Raw genomic sequence first — 25256 nt, 5'->3', positions numbered from 1 at the left:
CTAGGAGCTCGCCGGTGGCCCGCACTGCTTCTTTTCAGCGAGATCATCTTACACGGCTACCTCTGATTCTACCCATCTTTATCCTGGGCGAGCAGCTCTTCTCCTGACGCTCCTGACGCTCCCTGCACGAGCAGCTCCATCCATCCCCCTTCGCATTCCCCTGCGGGAGGAGCTCTACCGGTGACTAGCACCCTGCCAGCTCTGGCAAGAGGATCTGATTGTTTCTTTCCCGCTCTCCGGCATCAAGAGCATCATAAATCGCTTCTTCCCTCTCCTCCCGGATGTGATCTTCTCCTTCCAGATATATTTTCTTCTACTCAACATTTGCTGCTTCTCAGTCGAAAACGGCGTGCTTCATAGTCAGTGCCTCGGTGGTTCTAACCGCTACAGCTGCAGATGGTGGAGCTTGCTAGCGTCTTCAGGGTGAAGTGGAGCCCCAATCGCTGCTGCTTGGGAAGGCCGATGCCTGACGATTGTGGTCGTGGCCGGCTGGCCACCTCGCACTCATGGGATGGCTCTCTCAAACACTCCTATCGATGATTTGATACCGTTATATTTGGCAACCAAACAAAGACACTAAGCACTGATCCCACTTATGCTTATGATACCACTGCAATCTGATTTCATTTCCATTTGCATTACCAGTGTTTGAACCAAACACTATCTCAGAACAATATCCTATCACGACGCACGCACTCGGACGCAGTTTCCTTCATCGATAAGCTTTCGAGCTCCTGCAATCTGGTCCGGCTTTGATCCAGCTTCCTTTATAGATACGTAGCAAAGCTAGATACAATGTATATTTAGATGCATAATAAAAGATATATATTTATAAAAATTAAAATAAATTATAATTTGATATTTTTCTAACGCAACAAATCGACGGCACGGGAAAGAAAAACGGGCGCTTGGCCTTGGGGTAAGATCCAGAGTCTACGCAAGTCAAAACATCACTAATCTCAAAGCAACGACCACGCCGGGGAACGGCGAGAACGCGCTCGCCGTGGACTCTGGTGCCGCCGCGCTGCCCGTCCGTCTCCCCTCCTCCGCCTTCCCCGCCCCCTCTCTCTCCAGTAGACTGCGACGGCGAAGCTTCCAGAAACCCTGCCCTAGGGTTTCTCCGGACCCGCCATCCATGATGGGGCCTCCCGTCTTCCTCCGCCTCCTCCTCCTCCTCGCGGCCGCCGCGGCCGTGTCGTCGGCGCCGCGGCGGGAGGCGTTCCGCCGGGACCCTGGGCACCCGCACTGGCACCACGGCGCCTTCCACGACGTCGAGGATAGCGTCCGCGCCGACGTCCGCCGCATGCTCCACACCCGCGCAGAGGTACTCTCGATCTCTTCCCCCGCCTCGTCGCCTCCCCCACTTAGCCTCTCCGCCGGCACACGCATGGTGCGCGTATACCAATCCGATCTGCGATAGCTACTCAGTTCGACTAGCTGGATCGGAGCACGGTCTTCCGCTATTATACTCCCTGCGTTTGGATCTGCTTTTGGATTCGTTTATCTTCCTCTTCGAGATCGGCAGTTATCTGATGAAGCTTGCAGTGCCAATTCTTTCGGTTTTTTTTCCTTTTACACGCGTACAAGTATAGTTACACCACGAGCATGATATGACTGTACAACTAACCTCACCTTATGAACCGTGGCTGGAATGGGGGATGCCAAATTAAATTGCGTTCACCCTATGCCTTAAAACCACAGATATACTAGTGCTTTAAAACCACAGATAACATCAAATGTAGTGTAATTTAAACCACAATTGTTCTGTGCTGTTGTTCTCCCTTTTGGTCTGAAACATGTATGTGCTTGCTCTTTGTTCAGGTTCCATTTCAAGTGCCTCTCGAGGTTAATGTTGTTCTTATTGGTTTCAATGGCGATGGAGGGTATAGATACCCTTTGGATGGCCACAAACTTGAAGAATTCCTAAAAATGGGTTTCCCACTTCACAGGCCCTCTTGTTTCGAGACAGGGGAACCAATTGATATCGAGCATCATATTATGTACAATGTTATAGCGGTAATGCTTCATTTCATATAATAATGTTCTTTTTTTCACAATCATGTTATCCTATTGTCATCCAGCTGGACAACCAGAGCTGATTTCTTATGCTATTCTTCACTTCCCTAGGCTGGACAACCAGAGCTTATTTCTCTTGAGAAGTCACTGAAGGAGGCAATGCAACCTGCAGGAACTGCAAGAGATGTAAGCAGGAGTATATTATTTTCTATACAGCGATCATTAACTGTTGTTCGGATCATAATCAGCAGAACATACTGTCTAACTATTTTGTACCTCACAGAGTGAATATGGCAGAGAATTGCCTCTGTTTGAGGTAGAAGCAACTACAGTGGAGCCGATATTTCAGAGGCTATACTCGTTCATTTTTGACATGGAGCCTGGCTATCCTGCAAATGAGATGGATAGGCCTGTTCCTGTTGCAATATTTGTTGTTAATTTTGATAAGGTAAAAGTCTTGCATCTAACCCTGATCCTTGCCCTCTTAATATTATTGGCTGCTTCCTGTTTGTACTCTGATGCCTGCATGTAATTTTTAGATTTTAGAAAGCAATAAAGCATGATCCATGGCAATATAGGGGTCAAGATGTAATACCTGGTTTCATCTTCCTGTACTTTTTTAGGGAACACTACATGAGAAGTTGAGAACCTTGTTGGAATATACTAAATAACAGCTTTTCTTGGGTATTTATAAGAAAAAAATAATGGGAAATTTATCCTTAACGAGAGATGGAACTCCCCCTTTACAGATTCAAGTCTATGGTAATTTCCTCTGCTGAAACCAATTTGTTCTCCTCAACGGACATTTAGATAGTCCTTGCAGCTTCCTTGCCTTCTGTAACGTTTGGGAGTATCCAGAGATGAATCTTAAAAGATTTTGATCAGAGCTTGAAAACCTTAATTTACTAAGGAAAAAACTAGTGCTCGCAATCTTCATATTCTTGTCTTATGCTTTTGAAAATCGTAACTAATATGATTCATTTTTTACTTGGCAGGTTAGAATGGATCCTCGAAACAAAGAAGTTAATCTTGATAGTTTAATGTATGGTACAATTAGTGGGCTAACAGAACAAGAGCTAAAAAAACAAGAAGCGGAATACATCTACCGCTACCGTTACAATGGTGGTGGAGCAACTCAAGTTTGGCTGAGTTCTGGAAGGTGATAATTTTTCTAATATGCTGCTGTTTTGTGCAACTTGCAAGTTACAAGGAAGCTCCTCCGCTTCTCTATCAAGAAGTCACATTTTCATTCACCACTGGAACTGAAGTAAATTGACCTTGTGGCCACATGGTCAGTACAATAATGATTCAAATAGTAATCTCGGGAAAAACATAACCCAGTATTGGCTGCTTCACTTTATAACATTGATACAGTTCGTCCAATTCATTTGTTCATCATGTGTCCCTTATCTGATTGATGATATGTAGATGTAAACCACCACGCACTCGCACATCCACATGCTAAAGTTGTAGATCTTTACATTTCAAAATATATGGTTGTATTAGCTCTACAACTCTTATAAGTCTTAAAACCTCTAATTTATACTCTAGCGGCTTCAAGGATAATGCACAAGACGATCATATGCCCCCTTGAGTGTACCCAACTATGTAGAGATAATATTTAGACCACTGTTTTCCTTGATTAATTTATGTAGTTAGGTATTTTGCATATTTAACTGCCCGTTTTTAGAGATCCTCATGAGACCTGATATTTGTAAAATTAGCTGAAATTCAGATTTTATTTTATGCTATTTGGTCATTAACATGTGTTTAACTGATTATGTAAACCCAGAAACTTAGAAATATGCAGGGAGGGAAATAGGATGCAACAACGGTTTCCACTATGCTGCATAAGGTCAAGATTTGAATGAAAAAAAAATGACACTGGTTTTATGACTCGTCAAATTGCATGCTATAGATAACTTCTTATGTGTAATCTTATCCAGAAGAAGTGCTTCTTATATAATGCTGCCGTGCTGTACCATTAATCATTTCACTTTAGAGTTGTTTTCTTTTATCATGTGCTACAATTGCTCAAGCAGCTGGAATAATTATATGTACACTAAATCCCAAATACTCTGGCCTCTGCAGGTTTGTTGTGATAGATCTTTCAGCAGGCCCTTGTACATATGGGAAAATAGAAACCGAAGAAGGCAGTATCAGTTATAGATCAATGCCACGGCTATCTCAAATAATCTTCCCAAGAGGACTTGCTGCCCCTAGTGCTAGTTCAACACAAGATATATTCATTGGGCAGCTTGGAGGTTTAATTTCAACTACCATTGAGCATGTGATAGCACCTGATATAAGGTACTTTAGAAAGTAGAAATATTTTGCTTCATCCAAAGTTCCTTCTTATTTGATATATGAGTAAAACAATCAAAATATCTTATCTTGATATGATGAAGTGATTGCAACAAGCAATTGGTTATCTGTAGTGTTCACCTTTATGTGTTCTTATTGAAAACAGGAATGTGCATATTATATTACCTTGGTACCTGGGTGTGGCCAGTTGTCTTCAGTTCCTCATGCATATTTTTGTATGTTAATGTGCAGGCTAACTAGGCCACTCATTTCTTTTGACTTCTGATTGTACTATATGTCAACAGCTTATCGCCTATCCTAATGAAGTACAGATTGGCATCTTATCTTTATTTTGTGTAGTCCAGCAACGTGGCTAAATTTGCAGATAAGGACAACAAATGAACAAGTTATAGATGAACCACAACTTGTGTCAACTTAAGGCATTTCAGGATTACGTTGGCCATGCGATGCATGGTGTCTAGCTTTGTCTATGTTCCAGAGTTTACACATTGTACTATTTTTCACTTATTCTAATGGTACCTCTTTTTTTCTTGAAATCCAGATTCGAAACTGTTGACATGGCAGTGAGGTTGCTTATACCTATTATTGTGCTACAGAACCACAATAGGTACAATATTCTTCACGAAGGTCATAACTACAGTATAGATGTTCAAGCTATAGAGAGAGAGGTTAGTTGACTTCTCTTGCATGAGTTTTTATGTTTCTGAAGCTACATAAGTTTGTAGTGCCCTTGTCAATTTGTATGTTTATTCATTTACTAGTGAAGACTTCAGAGTGTTTGTTCTAAACATCATACATCCATTTTAAAATGAAATTGTGCAAAAAATACATTCCTTGTTAGAGGTAATTTAGAAGAATATCCACGCAAAAATAAGCAACAACACCATTTGCTCATATTAGAGGGAATTGTCCACTTCTATGAAAGAGGGGCAAGGGAAAATCCTAAGTATATAATTCGAATAACTAATTCTTAACAGTGAACACAGATGCTACAAAACTTTCTGAATCAGTGTTAATTCCAGCATAGTTTACCATCAGTCATCATTGATGCTTCATAATTTATAATGCGAACAGTTTGTCTTTATCATCATTAATGCCTCTTACAAGGAGTAAGATTCTGTGGCAAACACAACAAATTGTTTTCCTTCTAATCGCCTTATGCCCATGATCTTTTAGGAAAGTGTAGACTAGAGAGTATCAATTTGTATTGCAGCTGCTATCTTGTTAGAAGTTACCAGATTATGAGCCAATCTGTTAAATTAAGGTAGCTGAGAATCATGCAGTCCATATTAGCTGAAAAAGAATATCAGTACTAATGTCTATTTGGCAAATTCTGGCCAAATTATGTTTGTGTTAGTTTTGTACAACGAAGAACCACACATGGTTTGTTGATTAGTGGCCATAGAATACATATAATCTTTTTTCTCTGAACTTGTGACCTAGATTATTACATGCCATTATACATCCTCTGAAGTTTCTTAAAAGTCGACACTTTTCAGGTTAAAAAGATGGTCCACCCTGGGCAGGAGGTAATAATAATTTCTGGTTCGCATGCGCTGCATCAGCATGAGAAGTTAGCTGTTGCAGTTTCCAAAGCAACGCGTAGCCATTCTCTTCATGAAACAAAGAGTGATGGTAGATTTCATGTCCGTACCAAAACTTACTTGGATGGAGCAGTACTTAAAGAGGTTTGTTGGATTTTTGGCTTCACCGAAATGCTCGTGTTTGAATTGCAAAGCATTCGCAATAATTGGTTGTTTAACAGACCCGCAGGTTCTGTATTTTTAAACGAAATGGACATTTGAGGCAATCTTCATGTATCTCCATTATTGAAACAGTTTATCCAATTATGATATTTAAAATTTATTAATGTCTAAATGAGAAGTTTGCACGCAGAGAAGTACTATACTTGAATTCACCTGGCATATAGCTGTTTAATTATTCCATTAAGGATAAACATATAGCCATCTGTCATATAGCTGTTTAATTATACCATTAAGGATAAACACTGTCATATTGCTGTTACCTTTTAAGGATAGACAATTGTATGACTGATCTTCAACTGTAATGAAAAAGGATTGAATCTAAGTGCATAACGTCATGTTCGCGCCAAATGTAAAAGGCTATAATCACATGAATGTGTTACTGAGCTTTCTTGAAGTAAAACATGAAATAGTTTTAAGAAGACGGTACAAAGTATGAGAATCATAAAGATGGGTCTAAATTTTCTTGTTTTGTCTTAAATTTAAAATTCAGCGTTCCAATGATGCGGTCTCAATTTGTACAGGAAATGGAGCGCTCTGCTGATGTGCTGTCTGCTGGTTTATTGGAAGTTGCAAACCCTTCTCTCTCAAGTAGATTCTTCCTGAAGCAGGTGTGTAGTATGTACTGTTAAATATCCTGCAAGCTAGCATCTGTTTCATGAATCACAATACTTTATATTTTATCCTTCTATTAATATGGTTGGAGTTCTGTATTTGCAATTGTGATTTTTCGGTGTTGACTGCAGCATTGGACCGATGGAGAAGATGATGTAAAAGATTCTATTAAGCACAGGCCCTTATGGGAATCTTATGTGCCCAGAAATAAGAAAGAAAGGAGAGGAACTGGAAAGAAGAAACATGGAAATCTGTACAGAACTTATGGGACCAGAGTGATCCCAGTGTAAGCTTCACTTGCATGGGCGTGGCTTCTCTCCCTCCCTCCCTCTTTTCCTCCCCTCTCTAGCAGTGCATGGTCATTAGTGTACAAAATCAATCTATCATGCCTCACAACTTGAAGTCTTAAAATGATAAATAATTTGACCCCTTTTTTTAATAAACCATCAGTTTTGTATTATCCTTGGCCGATGTTGATGCTGAACTTCTCATGGAAGAGGAAAGTCTTGTTTGGACAAGTAAAGATGTTGTTATTGTGCTCGAGCATAACAATGAAAAGATTCCTCTAAGGTATGTTATGTTTCTGTGAGACCGATATTCTAAGGATTCTTGTACGTAGTGCATTGTTCAAGTTGCTTCTATCTTTACATCATCCCTTTGATGTCACAGCTATGTGTCAGAAACGACTAGGCAGGTTGCTCTTCCATCTCTCGCACAGCGCCACATCTTGGCTGGTTTGGCTTCAGCAGTTGGAGGTCTGAGTGCACCATATGAAAGGGCATCGCGTATTCATGAAAGACCTATTGTGAACTGGCTGTGGGCTGCAGGCTGTCATCCTTTTGGACCGTTCTCAAACTCCTCCCAAATCAGTCAAATTCTTCAAGATGTAGCACTGGTAATGTTATCAGCAATAATTTCCCATTTTCCATGAAATGCCAATGAGAGGAGTATGCCCAAATGGGGCTTCAGTACAACAGCTGTTCGTGCTTCCTATAGTTTGCACAGTCCATAGGAAAGCAAACTGACAGAAAAAAATGATGCCAAATCCAAACTATGTCCCCATTGCTTGGATCCCAGTTTTGCCAATTTCTAATATTTTTCCCTGGTTACTGACTAGGAGCTATAAATTGGATATGCAATGCATCCAAGAAATCTTTGTATTATGCTATGCATTATTGTCACAGCATAATTTTCAATCTGTTCATATTTCACTGACATAAATTTGGCTTCTTTTGTGCTTTCATATCCATTCTGTAACCATGGTTTAATGTGTGTAGAGAACTACAATTTATGCTCAAGTCGATGCTGCTCTTCACAAAATAAGAGACACATCAGAGGTGCTACATGCAATTTAGCTTAAATTTATTTGCCTATTTTTCCCCAAATGCGCGTAAAGTATAACTGCTGTGTGGTTTGGTGCAGTTAGTTCAATCTTTTGCAACAGAGCATCTCAAGACACCATTAGGAGAGCCTGTAAAAGGTAATAAAAATAAGTCAACCACAGAATTATGGGTAGAGAAATTCTATAAGAAGGTAACCACTCTGCCGGAGCCTTTCCCCCATGATCTTGTTGAGCGGTTAGAAGAGTACCTGGATGTAAGTATTTGTTTAATATATTGCATTTGTGTACTTTCATGATGAAAGATGTATATGTTCTGATATTCCTCCCCCAATCTATGGTACCCTTTGTAGAAACTTGAAGAGCAACTTGTGGACTTGTCTTCCTTATTGTATGACCACCGCCTGGCAGATGCATATAAGAACAGTACTGACATCCTGCAAAGCACTATTTTCACACAACAGTATGTTTATACAGAGATGCTAAATTTGCACCCTGCTACTCTTTTGTACTGTTTTTCAGAAACTCAATGGATCCTTTATACTTCATTTGAATGTTCTTTTACCTTTTTCCGACAGGTACGTAGAACGTGTTTTGACTAATGAGAGAGACAGGATGAGATGCTGTAGCATTGAATATAGTCATCCAAAGCAGTCATCCCAGGCTTTTATCTATGGAGGGATCCTTCTGGCTGGATTTCTTGTGTATTCACTGGTTATCTTCTTCTCTTCGCCGGTTCGTTAATTGGTGTCCAGTTAAAGAAAGTTGTGGACTCTCTATGGCGACAAGAGATTCTTGATGATCATTAACTAAACCTACGCCTGATGGTAGGCTTGGTTTGTCTGGGCTTCAATACTGTCAATCTGCACGAGGGAATGATCTAAACTGCAATGGATATAGAAGAGCCTCGGCACAGTTTTGTAGTGCTATTTTTTTGATACACAAGCAGTTAGACATCCCAATATATTTTACTGACTGACGTTCGTGATAATCTATAGTGGATTTCACATAAGAACTGGTGCAGGCTATGTAAATGGTTTATCCGCCATTTGCAACTTGTTAGTGCTGACAGAAAACCAATTTGTTAATAAAGCCCTCCAGCTTCATGAAGATCAGCTAGTAGACATGTTGTGGCTGTGGATAAGTCAAGGGCAGTGGATGGGTGACTTCATGGCAAAAAGTCCAAAAGGCTGGTAAGATCATACAAAACATTTTCTCACATTTCTGAAACTTAATTTCTGTTCAAACATACCTGGTGTGATTTCTTTTGAAAATTGTCTGAAATTGAAATTTGTAACATTTCATCAAAACTTATCTGGAAAATCATTTCAATGTAATCAAGCTTTTGGGGAAAAGTTGCGTGTGAATTTTCAATTTTTAAATGTGAAAGCCTTCTAAATTTGAACTTTCGGTTTGCAAACTCGGTTTGAACATTGAAATTCGTTTGAAACACAGAAATCGACTTGTTCTGTTTGAACGTTGTACCTTTCAATAATAAGGTACATGATACCCTTTTCTCTCAGGTATCTCAGATCATGGGTGTGAGACTATTGGCCATTTGAATAATTGCATAAACTGGTGGCAGGTACATTTGGTAAAATCAACATATAATGCCAAATAAGCAATTGCGCAAATTAGGATAAAGGTGTTAGCCTGTATAGAAAACCAAATGAAGCCCGGGAGCTATGCTGTGTTCCAATGGCAGTGCTTCCTGATGGTAGTAGTTCATGGACGTCGTTATCAGAATTCAGAAGTTCATTCAGACGATGTGAGTGCTATCAGGAACCTCCACCAGGCAGCGTCGAGAGCGATCATCTGTTCCAGTGGCAGTGCTTCCTGACGTCCCGGAACAGGCAGGCGAGCAGGTGGCGGTCGTAATCCATGGTCGTGTACTGGACCACGTGGTTGAAGTAGGCCACGGCGTCGTCGTCGGCCAGCATGCAGTGCATGATCCCGCACCGGCGGAGCACCTCCAGGTCCCTCCGCGAGTTCACCAGCGACCCGACCAGCGCCACGAACCCCGTCACCAGGTTGCCCCCGTCCAGCTGCCGCGCCGCGCGGCCGCCTCCCTGCTCGAACGCCACCAGGTTCGCGAACAGCACCTTGGCGCCCTCGTCGACCACGAACGCCGGCATGTGCAGCACGCCGTACCGGAAGCTCGCGTCGAACACGTCCCGCGGGGTCGCCTTCCGCTTGAACGTCACGCCGGCCTCCTCCATCTTTTCCGCCGGCGGGATCATCGACGTCAGGCGACCTTTCCTGCCAGCACCCTCGCCGGAGCGCGGCGACTGGATCGCCGGCTGCTTCCAGATGGCCAGCGACGCGCCGTTGGCGTCCCCAGTCGTATTGCGGCCCTTGTCGTTGTCTGCGGCTGGGTTGCGGACGTTGCACTCGTAGTGCAGGTGCAGCAGGTGGTGGATGGTCTTTTCGCTCGGCAGCCGGATGGTGCGGCTCGACGGCAGGTCGCCGGCGAAGGCCTTGCAGAAGATGTCCAGCAGCGCGTCGCGCTCGGCGCCGTCCTCGCCGGCGAAGGCGACGCCGTGCAGCTTCTCGATGACGAAGAAGGGTATCTGGTTCTCCAGCAGGAGGACGTCGTGGTACATGTGGTGCCACGCCCACTTGGCGCCCCCGGGCGCGGCGAGCTGCCCCTCGCTCTTCTTGAGGAAGAACTCGAGCAGGAAGCAGCCGTCCAGCACCAGCAGCTCCACGAACTCGTCGGCGCCCAGGCCGAACCCCTCCGCGTAGCACCGGCGCGCGTCGGCCTCGACCTCGCGCGCGGCGCACAAGTACGCGCCGAGGCCGCCGGCGGTCTTCTTGCCCCGCGACAGGAAGTCGCGGAGGAGGCGCCACTTGTGCTGCTGCGCGGCGCCGAGACCGGCGCGGCCGTGGTAGTAGGGGCCAACGGACACGACCTTGGGCTCGTACAGGTCGCGGTGCCGCTCGCGCACGGCCGCCGGGAGGCGGAAGATGGTGTAGGGGTCGTCGCCCAGGGGCGGCGCCGCGTCCACTCGCCGCTGCATGGCCTCCACCTGCGCGTCGTCGTGGTAGTAGAAGCCGTTCTCCTCGCCCGCGGCTGCCGCGCCGTGGTCTCTCTCTCGCTCCATGGCGAACGACGCGAGACCCGCGGGGATGCGCACGGGCGGAGACGCGCTTTTTGAAGGAAAGAAACGCGCGGCTAAAACGCCGCGGCCTCGATCGATCGGTTGCTTGCTTCAACGATGATGCGTCGCGGACTCGAGAGCGGCGATGGTCTGGAGAGGGAGTTGACCTGACGCGGCTGCACCGTCTCTCTGATATGGTGTGTACGCTGATATTCCTCTGGGACGTGTTGCCAAGTCCGTACGCAGATTGGCTGACGCTAATGTACTCCCTCCATACTGGTAAAGAAAGTCGTTTAGGATAGCATTTAGCATACCAAGAAGTGATACCAGCGAGAAAGTTGTAGCTGTCTGCGTCTGGTCTACGGAATTAGGTGCCGTGTTTTTTTTCACTGATGTGGTACCAGTAAGCTAGTAGACTGCAAATGGTAGAAAAATCTAACCTTACCTGGTATAAATTCCTACCTGCTGCTGATGACCAAAGTTCATGTGTTTCATAGTAACATGTAAGTTTTTTTCCACATTAATTAGTGCATAGTTACTCGGTGCACAACTGAAAATGAGCCTGGAAAATAAAAGGAGGGATGACATATTTTTGTAATGGCTTACAGCGCGGTTCTTATCAGACAACCATATGCATCAGTCCCCATCAGAAATTGTCGGACATGCAGCTGCGAGCTCAGCGAGAGATGTCACGGAAAATACTAGTAAAACCAGCTCGAGCTGGAAGCATGGACGCGGTCTAGGCGAGCACGGCAGATGGCAACTTCTGAGCCAAGAAAGACCACATAGAGAAGCGCACCGCGCTTGGTCCTCGTAAGCATTCGGACATTTATTACATGCCTTCGGACGGAGTTTCCACTGCTTGCGACGGCTGGCACGTACGCGTGGCGTGACTCGGACTGGGTCACACGTCAAGCGTGGTGGGTCGTCGTGTAGACAGACGATCATGCTCTGCACTTCTCTACGGAGATCAAGAAGACATTGCTATTTTTTTAAAAAAAAGAACAAGAAGACATTGCAAACACAGCTACTCTCGTCGTGGTACGTTTGCAAGCAGCTTCGTCGTATTGATTGTCTGGATGACATGCGTGCTTTCATTCGTGGACACACCTTGTGGGAAAGTGGAAAATGCGAGCTATTGGCCGTTCGGGCCGCCCGGCACGGTGCGGGCCCAACTCAGCCTAGCATGATTAGATCCAGCCTGATTGTTTATTCGAGCCGGACCGGACCGACCCACGTGTTGAGGCCTCGGCCCAGGCACGGCACGGAGGAGTTTTAACCGTGCCGTGCCGGCCCATCAGCTTGATTGGCCCGTTAAGCACTAGGCATGAGGAGGAACTACCAGCCACGCCACCACGCGGGGACGGAGGGAAGAAGCTAGCGACGCCGGGCCCAACCACTACGTGAGGAGCGGGCAGCGCTAGCCGCCACGGCGCGAGGAGAAGGGGATGGGGCGGCGCCGCTGCAGTGCGGGGGAGACAAGGTGGCCCGCCGGCCGCGGTTCGGGAGGAGAGGAGGGGGCGGCGCCGATCACGGTCTTGGGGAGAGGAGGTGGTGGCGACAGCTACGACCCGGAGGAGGAGGCAATACCGGTGGCCGCGCGGAGGAGGAGGGGGTGGCGCTTACTGTCGGCGGGGCCGCGATGTGGGAAGACGGCACCGTGTGAGGAGGGCGGAGGGAGGGGCGGAGGTTGCTGGGAGAGAAAAAGGAGACAAGCTGGCAATTAGAGTTTGGAGAAATTGTAGTATATACGTGTGCTTATGTGTATTTTCACTTGGGCCGGTTGTTAATCGGGCCGACCATCTGATCGGCCGTGCAACGCCGGCCCACGGGCTAAGGGAGCGGCCGGCATGGCACGAGACCCGTGCCGCGCTGGTCCGGGCACGATTAAAATTATGTCGTGCCGGATCCCTACAGGGTCAAAGGTCGTGCCGTGGGCTGATCCACGAACCTCGGGCCACATGAAAAACTATAATGTCAACTACTTTGGACCCAGGAAAAGGAGCCACTTTCGGGTCCAAATCTTGTGGCGCGGCCCGAACGAACATCCAGTTAGTACTGCCCACATCGGAGGCCAGATGCCCAGCCTCTCAGGCCTCCGGCCACATGCCATCTAGCAAGAAGCAAGCAGCAACAATAATTTGTCCACGCGTCGAAGCCTCGAACTCGAAGGGCTGGGTTCAAAAACACATACTTCCTCCTCCGTCCCAAAATGATTATTATTTTAGCTTTTAAAATTTATCTCATAAATAGTATTTGTTTAGCTTGTATTAAGATTCATCTAATTAAAGTAATGACAAGCACTAAGAAAATAATATATAGAAAAACGCATAGAGCCAATCAAATGCTCAGTGGATTTTATTTTTCTAGTTTCAATGCATATGCATTTATTATCGATCTAGAAAATTAAATAAACAATACAGTATTCAATTACAATTTGCTATTGTAATGAGGGACAACTTCGTAATTCTTTAAATAGGTAATGTGTCTAAAATTTTCTAAAGAAACAATTTTTTTGGATGGAGGGAGTGGAAAAGGCAGTTCACATGAGCCAATGCAGCGTACTCCAAATTTGACCAAAAAATGACTAATAGTGTTAGAACGAGTAGCTGGTAAGTTTCGTTGAACGAAGCCAGTATACAAATTGACGGGTTGAAGATTACAGTCCTCGGGCCGCGCAGGATGCCTTGCAACAGTTTATCGTAATTCGTAAATGGGCTTCCAATGTGCATTTGAACTTGCAGCCCATTCAGCTGTGATTTATCTTATTAATAATTTGGACCCACCAGTACATTCTTACTTCTTTTAGCAAACATAACCTTAATATGAAATTTTCTATCTATGCTTGATCAGGAGTGAGTTTATTACAATTTTAGATCTATATTAGTTTGGGGATGTATTCGTTTCCAGTGAAATTCAGTCCAAGATTCAGGTTGCTTCCAATATGTTACTGTGTTTATCATATCCACGTTCGTTCTTATGAATGTTTCCATAAACAAACGTTCTCGTGATGAAGCCCGAAAGATAAGTCTGTTTAGACTACCAACGAGTTCGCTTTCGCAGTTCCGATTCGTGGCAAAGAGTATACTCGGTGTTTTAAGTTCTGAAAATGTCGGCATCAATGACGCAGCCTGCGACGATGGCATCAGGCTGCCCGGATGATGAACCACCCGCCCATCTTCCTCCCTTGATTTAAAACGATCAAAGAGGAGATGGGATCACTAGAAATCAAAAACGGAGGAAGACGATGGCAGGAACTTGCTGTTCGAGGTGGTCTACAAGAATGGCTACAGCATGCACCATTCCCCTCCACTATCCACCTCGGTTTGATTCCCAAAAAATTCGAAACAAAAATGTTTCGAGAGAACTGATGCTAGATCCGATGAGATGATATGGGAAGGTCGGTAAGCGGATAACCCATTGAAGAGGGCAAGCCGACCAGTTTTTCTTCCACGTTAATTTGGCTACAGCCGAATCGGCAAAATCAAGACGAGGATAAAGAAGTTGAGCCCTAATCTTGGTACAATGCAGCCTTCTCCACGAATTTATTCAGAAAAAATAATTCATATGATGCGAACTGGTATGCGTGTCAGACGATGCTTTCTAGGCAAGTGCATCTCCGTCAAAACGCAGCGAATTTCACTGCTCGGAGCCCAGTGCATTTCATCATCCATACAACCAGAACACAAAAAACAACTATGACAAAGAACTATACAGGTAGGGTAAGAAAGAGGAGATCGAATCTGTAGTCCTCAGCGATCATGCTTGTGATTTTCATCAAGGAAGAAAGATCTCAGGTCTCAAAGATTGCGCCATCACGGGACTCCACAGAAGAACTGAATCGAATACTAAACAGAACAACAAAAGAATCAAGGGGACTTATATTTTGCGGGGATATCTTGGAGAATGTTATTCGCTGCGCCTCACAGTGAAGAGTAGGCGAAGCGACTCAAGATCTCCGTCAATCTAGCCCCTCTGGAAAATTCGAGCCCCGGAGAGAAAAATCTGAGGGATCGACTCATCAAGGGGCTCGAGTCTAGTCGGATTTTTCACGGAATCAAGCAACAAGAACACGTACGAAAAAAGAAAAGAAGAAGGGGGAAAACTGCTGCGATTTCTTCATCTTACCCATGGCGGCGCTGCGATGGGGAGCTCGTCGTCCCCTCGCATCGTTATATTTATAGGAGTTGAGGTTTGCGGTGGCTAGGGTTTTCAGCGGCTTTTCTTTACGGGCCGCGTGGCACTATCTGTCTGGGCTGGTTTTTGTTCCCATAACGTTCGGGTCTCGCAGAAATTAGGCCCAGAATTGCATGGGGCTCTTGAGGGACCAATCGGTTTCCCTCCGCTCCTGGGCTTGTCTGTTGACGTGAATTTCGGCAACGCAGTGAATTTCTGGAATCAATTTCGACCTAGATCGATACAAACAGAAGCCGCCAATACTCTAGGTTGCGCACGCGGGTGCGAGTTAACCAGTCATACAGAGCCCGGTTACGGCCCATGGCTGACACCGTCGCCGTTCACGGCGCCATCGAGGTAGGGGAGGGGGAGGGGGGAAGGGGTGGAGCGGCCGGCGGTGGCAGGAGGTGGGGGAGCAGCCAACGGCGAGATCATTGCCCGAGTTGGGGTGGTGGTCGAGACCGCGGTCGAGTTTCTGGTTTTCGAGGATGGACCGGCAGCGCCGTCCCTGGGCATGTGCAGGAAGAGCGACCGCGCAGGGCCTCCAAATCCTGTGGCCCTTCAAGTATAGAGTACTTTATACATAGATAGATACTCACAGCACTCAGCAGCAGCATTGGCCTTTGGCCCATTAGCAAGACATGGCAGCGAACTAGCCCAATAGAAAATGACTTCGACCGGCCGCTGGACAGTTCTCGATCGGCAATTGTCTATCCCAATTCCCATCGGTTAGGTCTCCACGTCCGCCGCCATCGCCTTGATTCCCTCGGCCGCCGGTCGCGTATCACGAATTCGCAAGCGACCGAGAGTGACGACCTGACGGCAACAACAAGCGAGGTGTTGAGGCCCTGAAGGCTGAAGGTAATATTAATCATTCATTTTTTTTCAATTCATTCACAATGAGTAGTGGGTCGATCTCTAAATGTTGTTCTTTTGATCTTTTCATCTAGACACCTACACCTACTGGAATAGTGTTCAAAGATTGAAGCCATGTCTTCTACAAATCGTTCTAGAAAATTTGAATCGGGTTCGCAAAAGCGTAAGAAAAAATAAAGAATAGAGAAATTAGTCCAATCTCAGCAAGGAGCTATGGATAAGTTTATTACAAAACAGTCACAAGTGTCATCTGATAATCCAACCCCTGACAATGATCCTATAGATCCTCTAGAAAATAATGTTGAAGTTGACGAAGCTCTCCCTGACAACACAAATATTCAGATAGGCAATAACAGTGAAGACTTGAATCCTTCTTTGAATGTTGGTGACTCTTTTTTACCTGATATATTTGATCCAAGATATTAGGATTCACTTGATACTAAACAAGTTGACATTTTAGCACAAAAGGGGCCTAAAAGAGACCTATCAATTCTGAAGGGGACTAAGAACAGGTTTTCTAGAAGATTTTCTTCACTATTCTATAATAGAATTCTATCAAATGGAGAAAGTTGTGATAGGTGAAAGGATCGATGGACCAAGAGGGGGGGTGAATTGGGCCTTTTTCAATTTCTAAAACAAGATAAAACAACCTTAACCTATGCAAGAACTAGAAAGGCTCCAATTCACCAACCGGATAACTAAACAACCTACACAAGCTAGTTAAGATGAAAAGAGATAAAGCCTAGCAAGGTAGAGCTAACTAGTGATTCCTAAATCAAGCACATGAATGAATTGCATGAAAGATAATGCTTGAAAAAGTAAAGTGGACAAGGGACAACCGGATTTTTTTCCGTGGTATCGATGTGTTGGCACACACCCCTAATCCACGTTGTGACACTCACAAAGAGTATTGTCACCTCCCAAGTCACCAAGACGAGGGCGCTCACTAAGAGTCTCCGTTCACCATCCCGGTGTGGTGGAGATCAAGCCACGTACAAATCTCTTCTCCGGGCTTCCACAATCCTTGGCAAGCTCCGCGAGAATCACCTCGATCACCAAGATCGCCTAGGTGATGCCAATCACCAAGAGTAACAAGCTAAGGCCTTCACTTGAGCAAGAACCAATCACCAAGAATGGATGCACACAAGCTTCTCTCTACTCAAATCCTTAATCTTGCTTCTTGAATGATTGAATGAACAAGTGTATGAAATATTGAAGCTCAAGGTGGCTCTTGACTATAGTATGTGTGTTTGGATGTTGCCTGGTGTCAAGAGTAGTAGAATGACCCATTGGAGGGGTATATATAGGCAGCTCACACGAATAGAGCCGTTGGAGAAAAAGCTGCCAGAAAAACTGCGTAGCGCCGGTTAATCCGACGTCCCTCCAATAGTCATCGTCGGTTTAACCGGTGAATGTAAACTCCCCTTTTGAAAACTAGCCGTTACTGTTTGGGAAGATTAACCGTCGTTGCATCGGTTTAACCGGTGAATGTAATCATCCATTGAACAACTGAAAAACCAAGTCACTGGACAACTGCACCGACGTCAAATTTCAAATAGCGTCGGTTTAACCGGTGAGTGTAGTTGTCCACTGATCAACTGAAAACCAAGTCTCTGGACAACTGCACCGACGTCCAATTTCAAATAACGTCGGTTTAACCGGTGTATTGACTTGTTCAGATCTGCTGACCTCATTTAGCCGACGTATAGAAAACTTGAGGCGTCGGTTAAACCGGTGTTAAGGATTTTTCTGATTTTGCCTTTTCTGACTTGCGTCTTGAATGAAATCCAAATATTCTTGAGATATAAGTTGAGAACCACGTATTTGAGCTTCTAGAAACCTGAGTGACCATTGTGTGCATCCATTTTCAAATGACCATGTCCATGCTCAAGTTACTAAGCCTAAACCCCTCTTAATAGTGCGATCACTACAAAACTATAAAACCTATGCTAACCTAAGTGTCCTTCTCAACCTTATGACACTTAGGACTAGAAAGATCCTTAGTCTTGACATATTATTGAGTTGAATGCCGAGATCGCCTTTTTGAATAATGAAAATTAGGGGCCTCTTTTGACATATAACCAAATGAGCGATAATGATCTATAAAGCTGCACAAACTCATTAGTCACAATAATGGTTGTCATTAATCACCGAAACATACCTTGAGGGACTAGATGCTTACAATCTCCCCCTTTTTGGTGATTGATGACAACATAAACATAGATAACGAGAGAGCGAGAAAGATAGAGCACGAATAAACACAAGTAAACTCGAAAAGAGAGAATCAAAGAGTTCAATGGCTCAAACGAAATCCATAGATATGTCTCAAAAGCTCAGCATGCTCAAATGACAAATGTACATATCCATAAACTAACACCAAATATAATACAATAAGAAACATCAAGGTCCTGATCGAGCTCTCTCTCTAATGCTACCCTCCCCCTGACTCCCTCTCCCCCTTTGGCATCAAAGCCCAAAAAGGAGTGATCTACGGATCCAGCTGACGAGGTACTGCTAGAAAGCGATCTGGGTCATCGTCGTCGTCGTCGTCGGACGGTGGATCCTCGGAGACTGAAGGTAGCTGCTGATCTGAGGTGCCGGCAGGTGTTGAGCTGACTGGAGGTGTAGCTGTCGTCGAGGCTCTGGTGCTAGCACTGCCGGGGAGAGGGTCCGTGGATGTAGTAGCCGGCTCAGCAGAAGATGTGTCAATATCTGAAGTGGTAAGAGCTGATGCTGCCGGCTGTGACGACTGCTGGGCTAAGGACACCTCTCCGCCTCCCCCTGAAGGTAGTGGCTGTGGCACGACGGGGAGGCCAACTGACTGCACTGCTGTGGGTGACTCCTGGAAAAGTGAGGTCGCAGGCAGCGGAGAGAAGAGGGGACGACTCGCAGACCCAAGCAGTGCTGACAAAGAGAACATAATCTCTGGGGTCGCAGAGGAAGCTGGAGCAGTGGAGGCCGGAGCGGGTGTAACTGCAAGTGGTGGTGCTCCGACGCCCTGAAGGCCTGACTGTGCTGGCTGCTGTGGGGCGAGTCCGGTGTGAGAATATAGCTGTGAAATCATCCCGAACATCGCCATCATGCCCTGCTGCATCTGCTGAAACTGAGCGTCTGTTCTCTGAGATACTCGGTCAATGAGTCCGACAAACCGCTCCTCTGTAGCAGCTCGCTCTCGGGCGGCCTCCCTCTGGATCTCTGCAAGCTGGGCCTCATGGGCTCTCCTGGCCTCCTCCTGAGCACGGCGATCCTCCCTCTGCTGTGTGACCAGCTGCTGTAAAAGTGCGGTGAGCTCAGACGGCTGAGACACCTGTGACTCTGAAACTGTGGTAGCAGCAGCAGCTGACACTGGAGCTGGCCCACCGGATCCCCCTGCCTCATGATCGTGACTCGCTGGAGCAGGTGCAGGGAAATACTCCTCGTCCTCGGAGGAGTCTGACTCTAGGTCTGACCAATGAATCTCATCATTTCCTCCGGGAAGCTGTGCCTCTGCGGCAAGCAGTGCCTCATCCTCCTGGGCCACTCGGGCCTGTACCTCGGGTGACAATCGTGCCATGGCCGCTCTATCAGCCTGCCTGCCTCTCCTCCGGTCCGAGGGTGCTGTAGGACGGTAAACTGGGAACCAGGGAGTCTCGTCCTGTCTGTAGACTGCACTGATGGGTGACTCAGCTGGCACTATCATAGAGCAAATGAAACTGATCCAGTGAGCATAAGGAAACTGACGCACGACCCCCATCCCATCAGTGATGACATCCTCAATCTCAGCCAAAATAAAGTCAACTATGTCAAATGACTCATGAGTGAGTATGTGAAGAAGTAGCAGCTGCTGCAGACCTGTGAACCCCTCTGGGTAGCCACTCCTCGGGAGCAATGTCCTCCGGAGTGCCATGTGAACAGCGTATGCCTCGGGGGTCAGCAGACTGGGGACTCTGGCGTAAGAAGCCGGAAAGGGCTGGCGGAAGCACTGTGAGATCGCCTCGTGTGAAGGTGCAATCCCGCCAATCATGGCTCTGCGCGGTGGATCAGCATCACCATAGACCATCTCGTGCAAAGAGACGTCAACTAGGTCAACTCCAAGAATCCCTGCGAGTGTCGCTCTGGACAAACCAAACACCTGCCCCCCAAACATGAAGTGAACAGCTCTGCGCTCTGGGGCAATCCAAGCTGTGGCGTAAAAGACTCTGACCCAGTCCTCAATATACCTGTTCCTCTCAATCGAGAGCAACCTGGGCAGACCCCTGAAGTGATCAAAATGTTCCCTGACATCGGCTCCCCCTGCAGCTGTTCTCAAAGAAACCCAATCAAGAACTCTGTGAGGAAAGATCCTGTGGCCCCGCCTCTGATAGGTCTCGTAGAAACTGGCCTGAAGAAGCGTCCAGAATCTGCGATCGACCCTGCTGTCTCGTGTCACCGGGAACCACTCCTCCTCCTGCACACTCCACCTGAGCCTCTTGACCTTCGCCGCATTGGCCTTGGTCAAGTTCTGGAGCAGCACACCTGGCTCCAGACGCACGACAGTGTCCATGCGGAACACTGCGCGCTCGGCCGCTAGGGCCTCGGCTCGTCGAGCTGCTGCTGCTGCTGCGGTGGACCTGCGAGGCTCCTGTGGCTGGTGTCCTCCTCGCGTCCTAGGTCCGGTGCGACGCTCGGTCGCAGGTGAAGTCTCCTCTGCGGGGGACGTCTGCCGAGTGCGGCCAGAACGTCGTAGAGCTGGTGTCTGCTGTGTGTCCTGCCCCTGAGACTGCTCAGACTGCTCTGTCTCTGAATCTGAATCGGACTCTGCCGCTGAGAGTGACTGCGCTGACTCAGACTCTGCTGCTGCTGCTGTCACGGCTCTGGTGGCCCTGGCACCTCGGACTCTGCCCATCCCTCTGCCTCTGCCTCTGCCTCTGCCCCTGGCGGGCGAATCTCTGATCGCAAACGGACGAGCACGGCCGGATGCCTGCTCCTCGGCGGCCTTAGCCACCATCTCGGCCCTCTCGGCCTCTCTCGCTGCGCGAGTCCTGCTTGCGCGCGGGCTCCTCAACCACTATCTCCTTCCCCTTCCTCTTGTCACGACCCATCTCGATCACACACGACGCGGCGCTGCGAACTAGGGCAAGCGAAAGGAAGCGCGGCGTGAATGCGGTGTAATGCGGCGGCGAGTGTGTGCGGCAGAAGACGCGGTGGCGCAGAGCTCGCTGGTGCGGTGGCGCGCTAGTGGTGAATGGCGGCGGCGCGGTCGCAATGCAGGCGGTGCTCGGGCACTGCTGAGCGCGCGGAGCAACGCAAGACGCGGGCACGGCTGGGGCCGAGCGGCAGACGGCGGCGGCGCGGGCGGCGGACGGCGCGGAAGGTGCGCGGGTGCAGAATGCGGCTGCGCGCGGGCGGCGGTCGGCGGCGGCGGCGCGCAAGGTGTGCGGGTGCGACGACGGCCGGCGCGGGAATGCGGCGGGCGGCGGCGGCGGTGTGGCACAACGACGGTGGGGGCGAAAGCGGCGAAGGCGAGGGGTCGATGACGATGAGTATGCGGTAGCGAGTGGGAGAGAAAGTCATATGACATGTGGACCCCGCAGAATTTCTTATCGCCGGTTGATCCGACGCTTAGGTTTTGAGCACCGGTTGATTGCGTCGGTGTAGTTTACCAGAAACACTGCCAAATCTGTATCTGTACGCCGGTTGAACCGATGATCTGAAAAATGAACTCGTCGGTTGAACGATGCAAATAACAGTTGATTTTCAGGTCAAAATTGTGCTCTGTTCATCGGTTGATCCGATGCTGCAAATTTTGTATACGCCGGTTGAACGCCTGAAATGACTGAGCTGTGGCTGACACTTAGTAACTCCGGTTAAACCGATGGGTATAGATCCATTGAACGTCGGTTTAACCGGTGAACCCAAAAACCCTCTCTCAGCTCACTTTTCTATGCTAAGTCCAATGAACTTATAAGATTCAACTAAACTCAAGTTTAATGGACTTGCATAGGCGACCTTACCCCTCAAAATAGGATAGCTTAATAACTTAAATAGTTTTTCTTTTCAAAATCAAGGATAAGTCGCAAGAGAGACAAAGCGCCAAATTAAAATGTATGAGCCATGTCATAGGAATATTGAAGGAGGAAAACTTCAAACTCACCATGACATTGCTCACTAGGCAATAACGCACCTAACACTTTACTCTTTTCACTTCTCATGAATTAAGATCTTGCACGTAAAACAAGTCTCATTTTCATCAAGTGATCTCCTTTGTGACCTTTACGCATGCAGTGATGATGAAAATTACAAACACATGCGAAAGAAAGGTAAACATGAGATGCACAACTATATGACAAGTAATGCATAGCGAGAATTTTAAGATCTACTTGTCAAGTTTGATCCCACGGAAAGCTTCATCATGATGAGCCTTTCTACAAGCCTAGAGGAAAACAAGTGGACCACCACCTCTAGCTAAACCCTTGCTCATCACTATCTTACCATGGTTAGACAAGTGTTCTATATGTATGCATTTTTCTATATGACATGGCAACTTACATGACGTTTGCCGCATCTAACACATTTAGCTCATTTCTTAGCCTAACAAAGGTACTCTCGTCTAAAGGTTTTGTGAAAATATCCGCCAATTGCTCCTCGGATCTCACACCTTGAAGGGAAATGTCCCCCTTGGCTTCGTGATCACGCAAGAAGTGATGGCGAATATCAATGTGCTTTGTGCGAGAGTGTTGAACTGGATTCTTGGCAATTTTTACGGCACTTTCATTGTCACAAAGGAGTGGTATTCTTCCTAGTTTCACACCAAAGTCCAAAAGGGTTTGCTTCATATATAGAATTTGGGCACAACATGCACCGGCAGCTATATATTCCGCTTCCGCGGTGGATAAAGCCACGGAATTTTGCTTCTTACTCGACCAAGAAACTAGAGAGCGCCCAAGCAAGTGGCAACCCCCGGAGGTACTCTTGCGATCGACACGGCTTCCGGCAAAATCCGAATCCGAGTATACCAAGAGATCTAAGCTAGCGCCTTTGGGGTACCACAAGCCTATGCTAGGGGTGTGCTTGAGATACCGAAGGATCCTATTCACAGCCGAAAGATGTGATTCCTTAGGGTTAGCTTGAAAACGGGCACACAAGCACACGCTAAACATTATATCGGGCCTAGATGCGGTAAGGTAAAGCAAAGACCCTATCATTGAACGATAGAGGGATTGATCAACAGGTTTACCGTCCACATCCAAGTCGAGATGCCCATTTGTAGCCATAGGAGTCTTAATTGGCTTACATTCATCCATCTTGAACTTCTTCAGGATATCTCTAGTATATTTTTCTTGATAGATGAATGTCCCTTCCTTCATTTGTTTGACTTGAAAACCAAGGAAGAAAGTCAATTCACCAATCATGGACATCTCGAATTCCCTAGACATCATGGTAGCAAACTCATGGCTTAGTAAATCATTAGTTGAGCCAAAGATAATATCGTCAACATAAATTTGACAAATGAAAAGATCCCCGTTGACGTCTTTTGTGAACAAGGTGGTGTCCACCCTCCCGATCTTGAAACCTTGCATGATTAGGAAGTCACGAAGCCTCTCATATCAAGCCCTTGGTGCTTGTTTGAGTCTATAGAGTGCCTTGTGCAACCTATAAACATGGTTAGGATTCCTCGGATCTACAAACCCGAGAGGTTGCTCAACATAAACAAGTTCGTTAATAAAGCCATTTAAGAAAGCACTTTTCACATCCATTTGATATAACTTGATATTATGATGTGAAGAGTAAGCAAGTAGAATGCGGATAGCTTCAAGTCTTGCGACCGGAGCAAAAGTTTCACCAAAATCCAAACCTTCGACTTGAGAAAACCCTTTTGCTACAAGTCTTGCTTTGTTGCGTACCACCACCCCATGCTCATCTTGCTTGTTTCGAAAGACCCACTTTGTGCCGATGATGTTCTTATCTTTCGGAGGAGCTTCGAGGACCCATACTTCATTGCGGGTGAAATTGCTCAACTCTTCTTGCATGGCCATCACCCAATCCGAGTCCTCAAGTGCTTCCTCTATGCTAGTGGGTTCAATACAAGAAACAAACGAGTGATGTTCGCAAAATGAAGCATACTTAGAGCGAGTTCTTACTCCTTTGGAAGGACTACCAATGATTTGACCAATTGGATGATCCTTGGAGATGCGACCATGCTTCACTAGCGGTATTTGCGTGGATGCTTGTTGGGGTGGATCATGAGTGACTTGTGCTTGTGGTGGAACATTTTGCTCTTCTTGTTCTTGAACTTGGGGTGTTGGCGTTGACACATTTTCTTGGGGTAGTGGATCAACTTTATCTTGATCTTCATTCACTTGGGGTGCCGTGGAGGTGTTTGGTAAAGATGAGGAAGTTCCTCCCCCTTGATCATTGTCTTCATGCACCTCTTCCGGCTTGATATCCCCAATGGACATCTTCTTTAAGGGTTCTTCAATCTCTTCATCCCCTACATTTTCATAGCCAACAACCTCCTCTTGGGAGCCATTAGATTCATCAAACTCCACATCACATGTTTCTTCAACTAACCCGGAGGTTTGGTTGAATACTCTATATGCTTTGGAGTTTGATGGATAACCAAGAAAGAAACCTTCATCACATCTACTTTCAAACTTACCGAGCCTTTTCTTCTTATAAATGAAGCATTTGCAACCAAAGACCCGAAAGTATGATATATTTGGTTTCTTCCCGGTGATGAGCTCATATGGAGTTTTCTTGAGGAGTCGGTGAGGATACACACGGTTGGATGCATGACACGCCGTGTTGATTGCTTCCGCCCAAAACTTCTCGGACGTGCCATAATCATCCAACATTGCTCTTGCTAGGGTGATGAGTGTCTTGTTCTTTCTTTCCACCACACCATTTTGTTGAGGCGTGTAGGTGGCGGAAAACTCATGTTTGACTCCTTCTTCATCGCACCATTCTTCAATTTTCATATTTTTGAACTCGGTGCCGTTGTCACTCCGGATCTTCACGATTGGGGAATTGTATTCCCTTTGAGCTTTTCTTGCAAATGACTTGAAGATTTCCGGAGTTTCACCCTTA

General features: G+C 46.5%; 2 protein-coding genes and 3 non-coding genes across 5 annotated transcripts; 1 reads left to right on the top strand and 4 right to left on the bottom strand.

Moving 5' to 3' along the window:
* The first annotated feature begins 936 nt into the window (after nucleotides 1-936).
* Nucleotides 937-9168, top strand: LOC112875999. Its single transcript, XM_025940020.1, has 16 exons — nucleotides 937-1324; nucleotides 1822-2016; nucleotides 2128-2202; nucleotides 2300-2464; nucleotides 3012-3175; nucleotides 4108-4326; nucleotides 4883-5009; nucleotides 5841-6029; nucleotides 6629-6715; nucleotides 6851-7005; nucleotides 7170-7289; nucleotides 7389-7614; nucleotides 7997-8056; nucleotides 8142-8315; nucleotides 8412-8521; nucleotides 8637-9168. Exons 1-16 carry the CDS (start codon nucleotides 1136-1138, stop codon nucleotides 8800-8802), a joined length of 2421 nt encoding a protein of 806 aa, XP_025795805.1. The 5' UTR covers nucleotides 937-1135; the 3' UTR covers nucleotides 8803-9168.
* Nucleotides 9169-9600: 432 nt separating this feature from the next.
* Nucleotides 9601-11465, bottom strand: LOC112876000 (UPF0481 protein At3g47200-like). The gene has a single exon (XM_025940021.1). The coding sequence runs from the start codon at nucleotides 11160-11162 to the stop codon at nucleotides 9870-9872; it is 1293 nt and encodes a 430-aa protein (XP_025795806.1). The 5' UTR covers nucleotides 11163-11465; the 3' UTR covers nucleotides 9601-9869.
* A 3082-nt stretch (nucleotides 11466-14547) lies between these two features.
* Nucleotides 14548-14632, bottom strand: LOC112878375. Its single transcript, XR_003225705.1, has one exon. It is a non-coding gene; the product is annotated as a small nucleolar RNA snoR109 (small nucleolar RNA).
* Nucleotides 14633-14745: 113 nt separating this feature from the next.
* Nucleotides 14746-14833, bottom strand: LOC112878387. The gene has a single exon (XR_003225716.1). It is a non-coding gene; the product is annotated as a small nucleolar RNA snoR118 (small nucleolar RNA).
* Nucleotides 14834-14907: 74 nt separating this feature from the next.
* Nucleotides 14908-14982, bottom strand: LOC112878428. The gene has a single exon (XR_003225753.1). It is a non-coding gene; the product is annotated as a small nucleolar RNA R66 (small nucleolar RNA).
* Nucleotides 14983-25256: the final 10274 nt, after the last annotated feature.

Source organism: Panicum hallii, chromosome 9, assembly GCF_002211085.1.
Source record: "Panicum hallii strain FIL2 chromosome 9, PHallii_v3.1, whole genome shotgun sequence".
NCBI classification, from domain to species: domain Eukaryota; kingdom Viridiplantae; phylum Streptophyta; class Magnoliopsida; order Poales; family Poaceae; genus Panicum; species Panicum hallii.
Note: the sequence above shows the minus strand (reverse complement) of the source record. Positions and strands in the feature narration are given on the sequence as shown.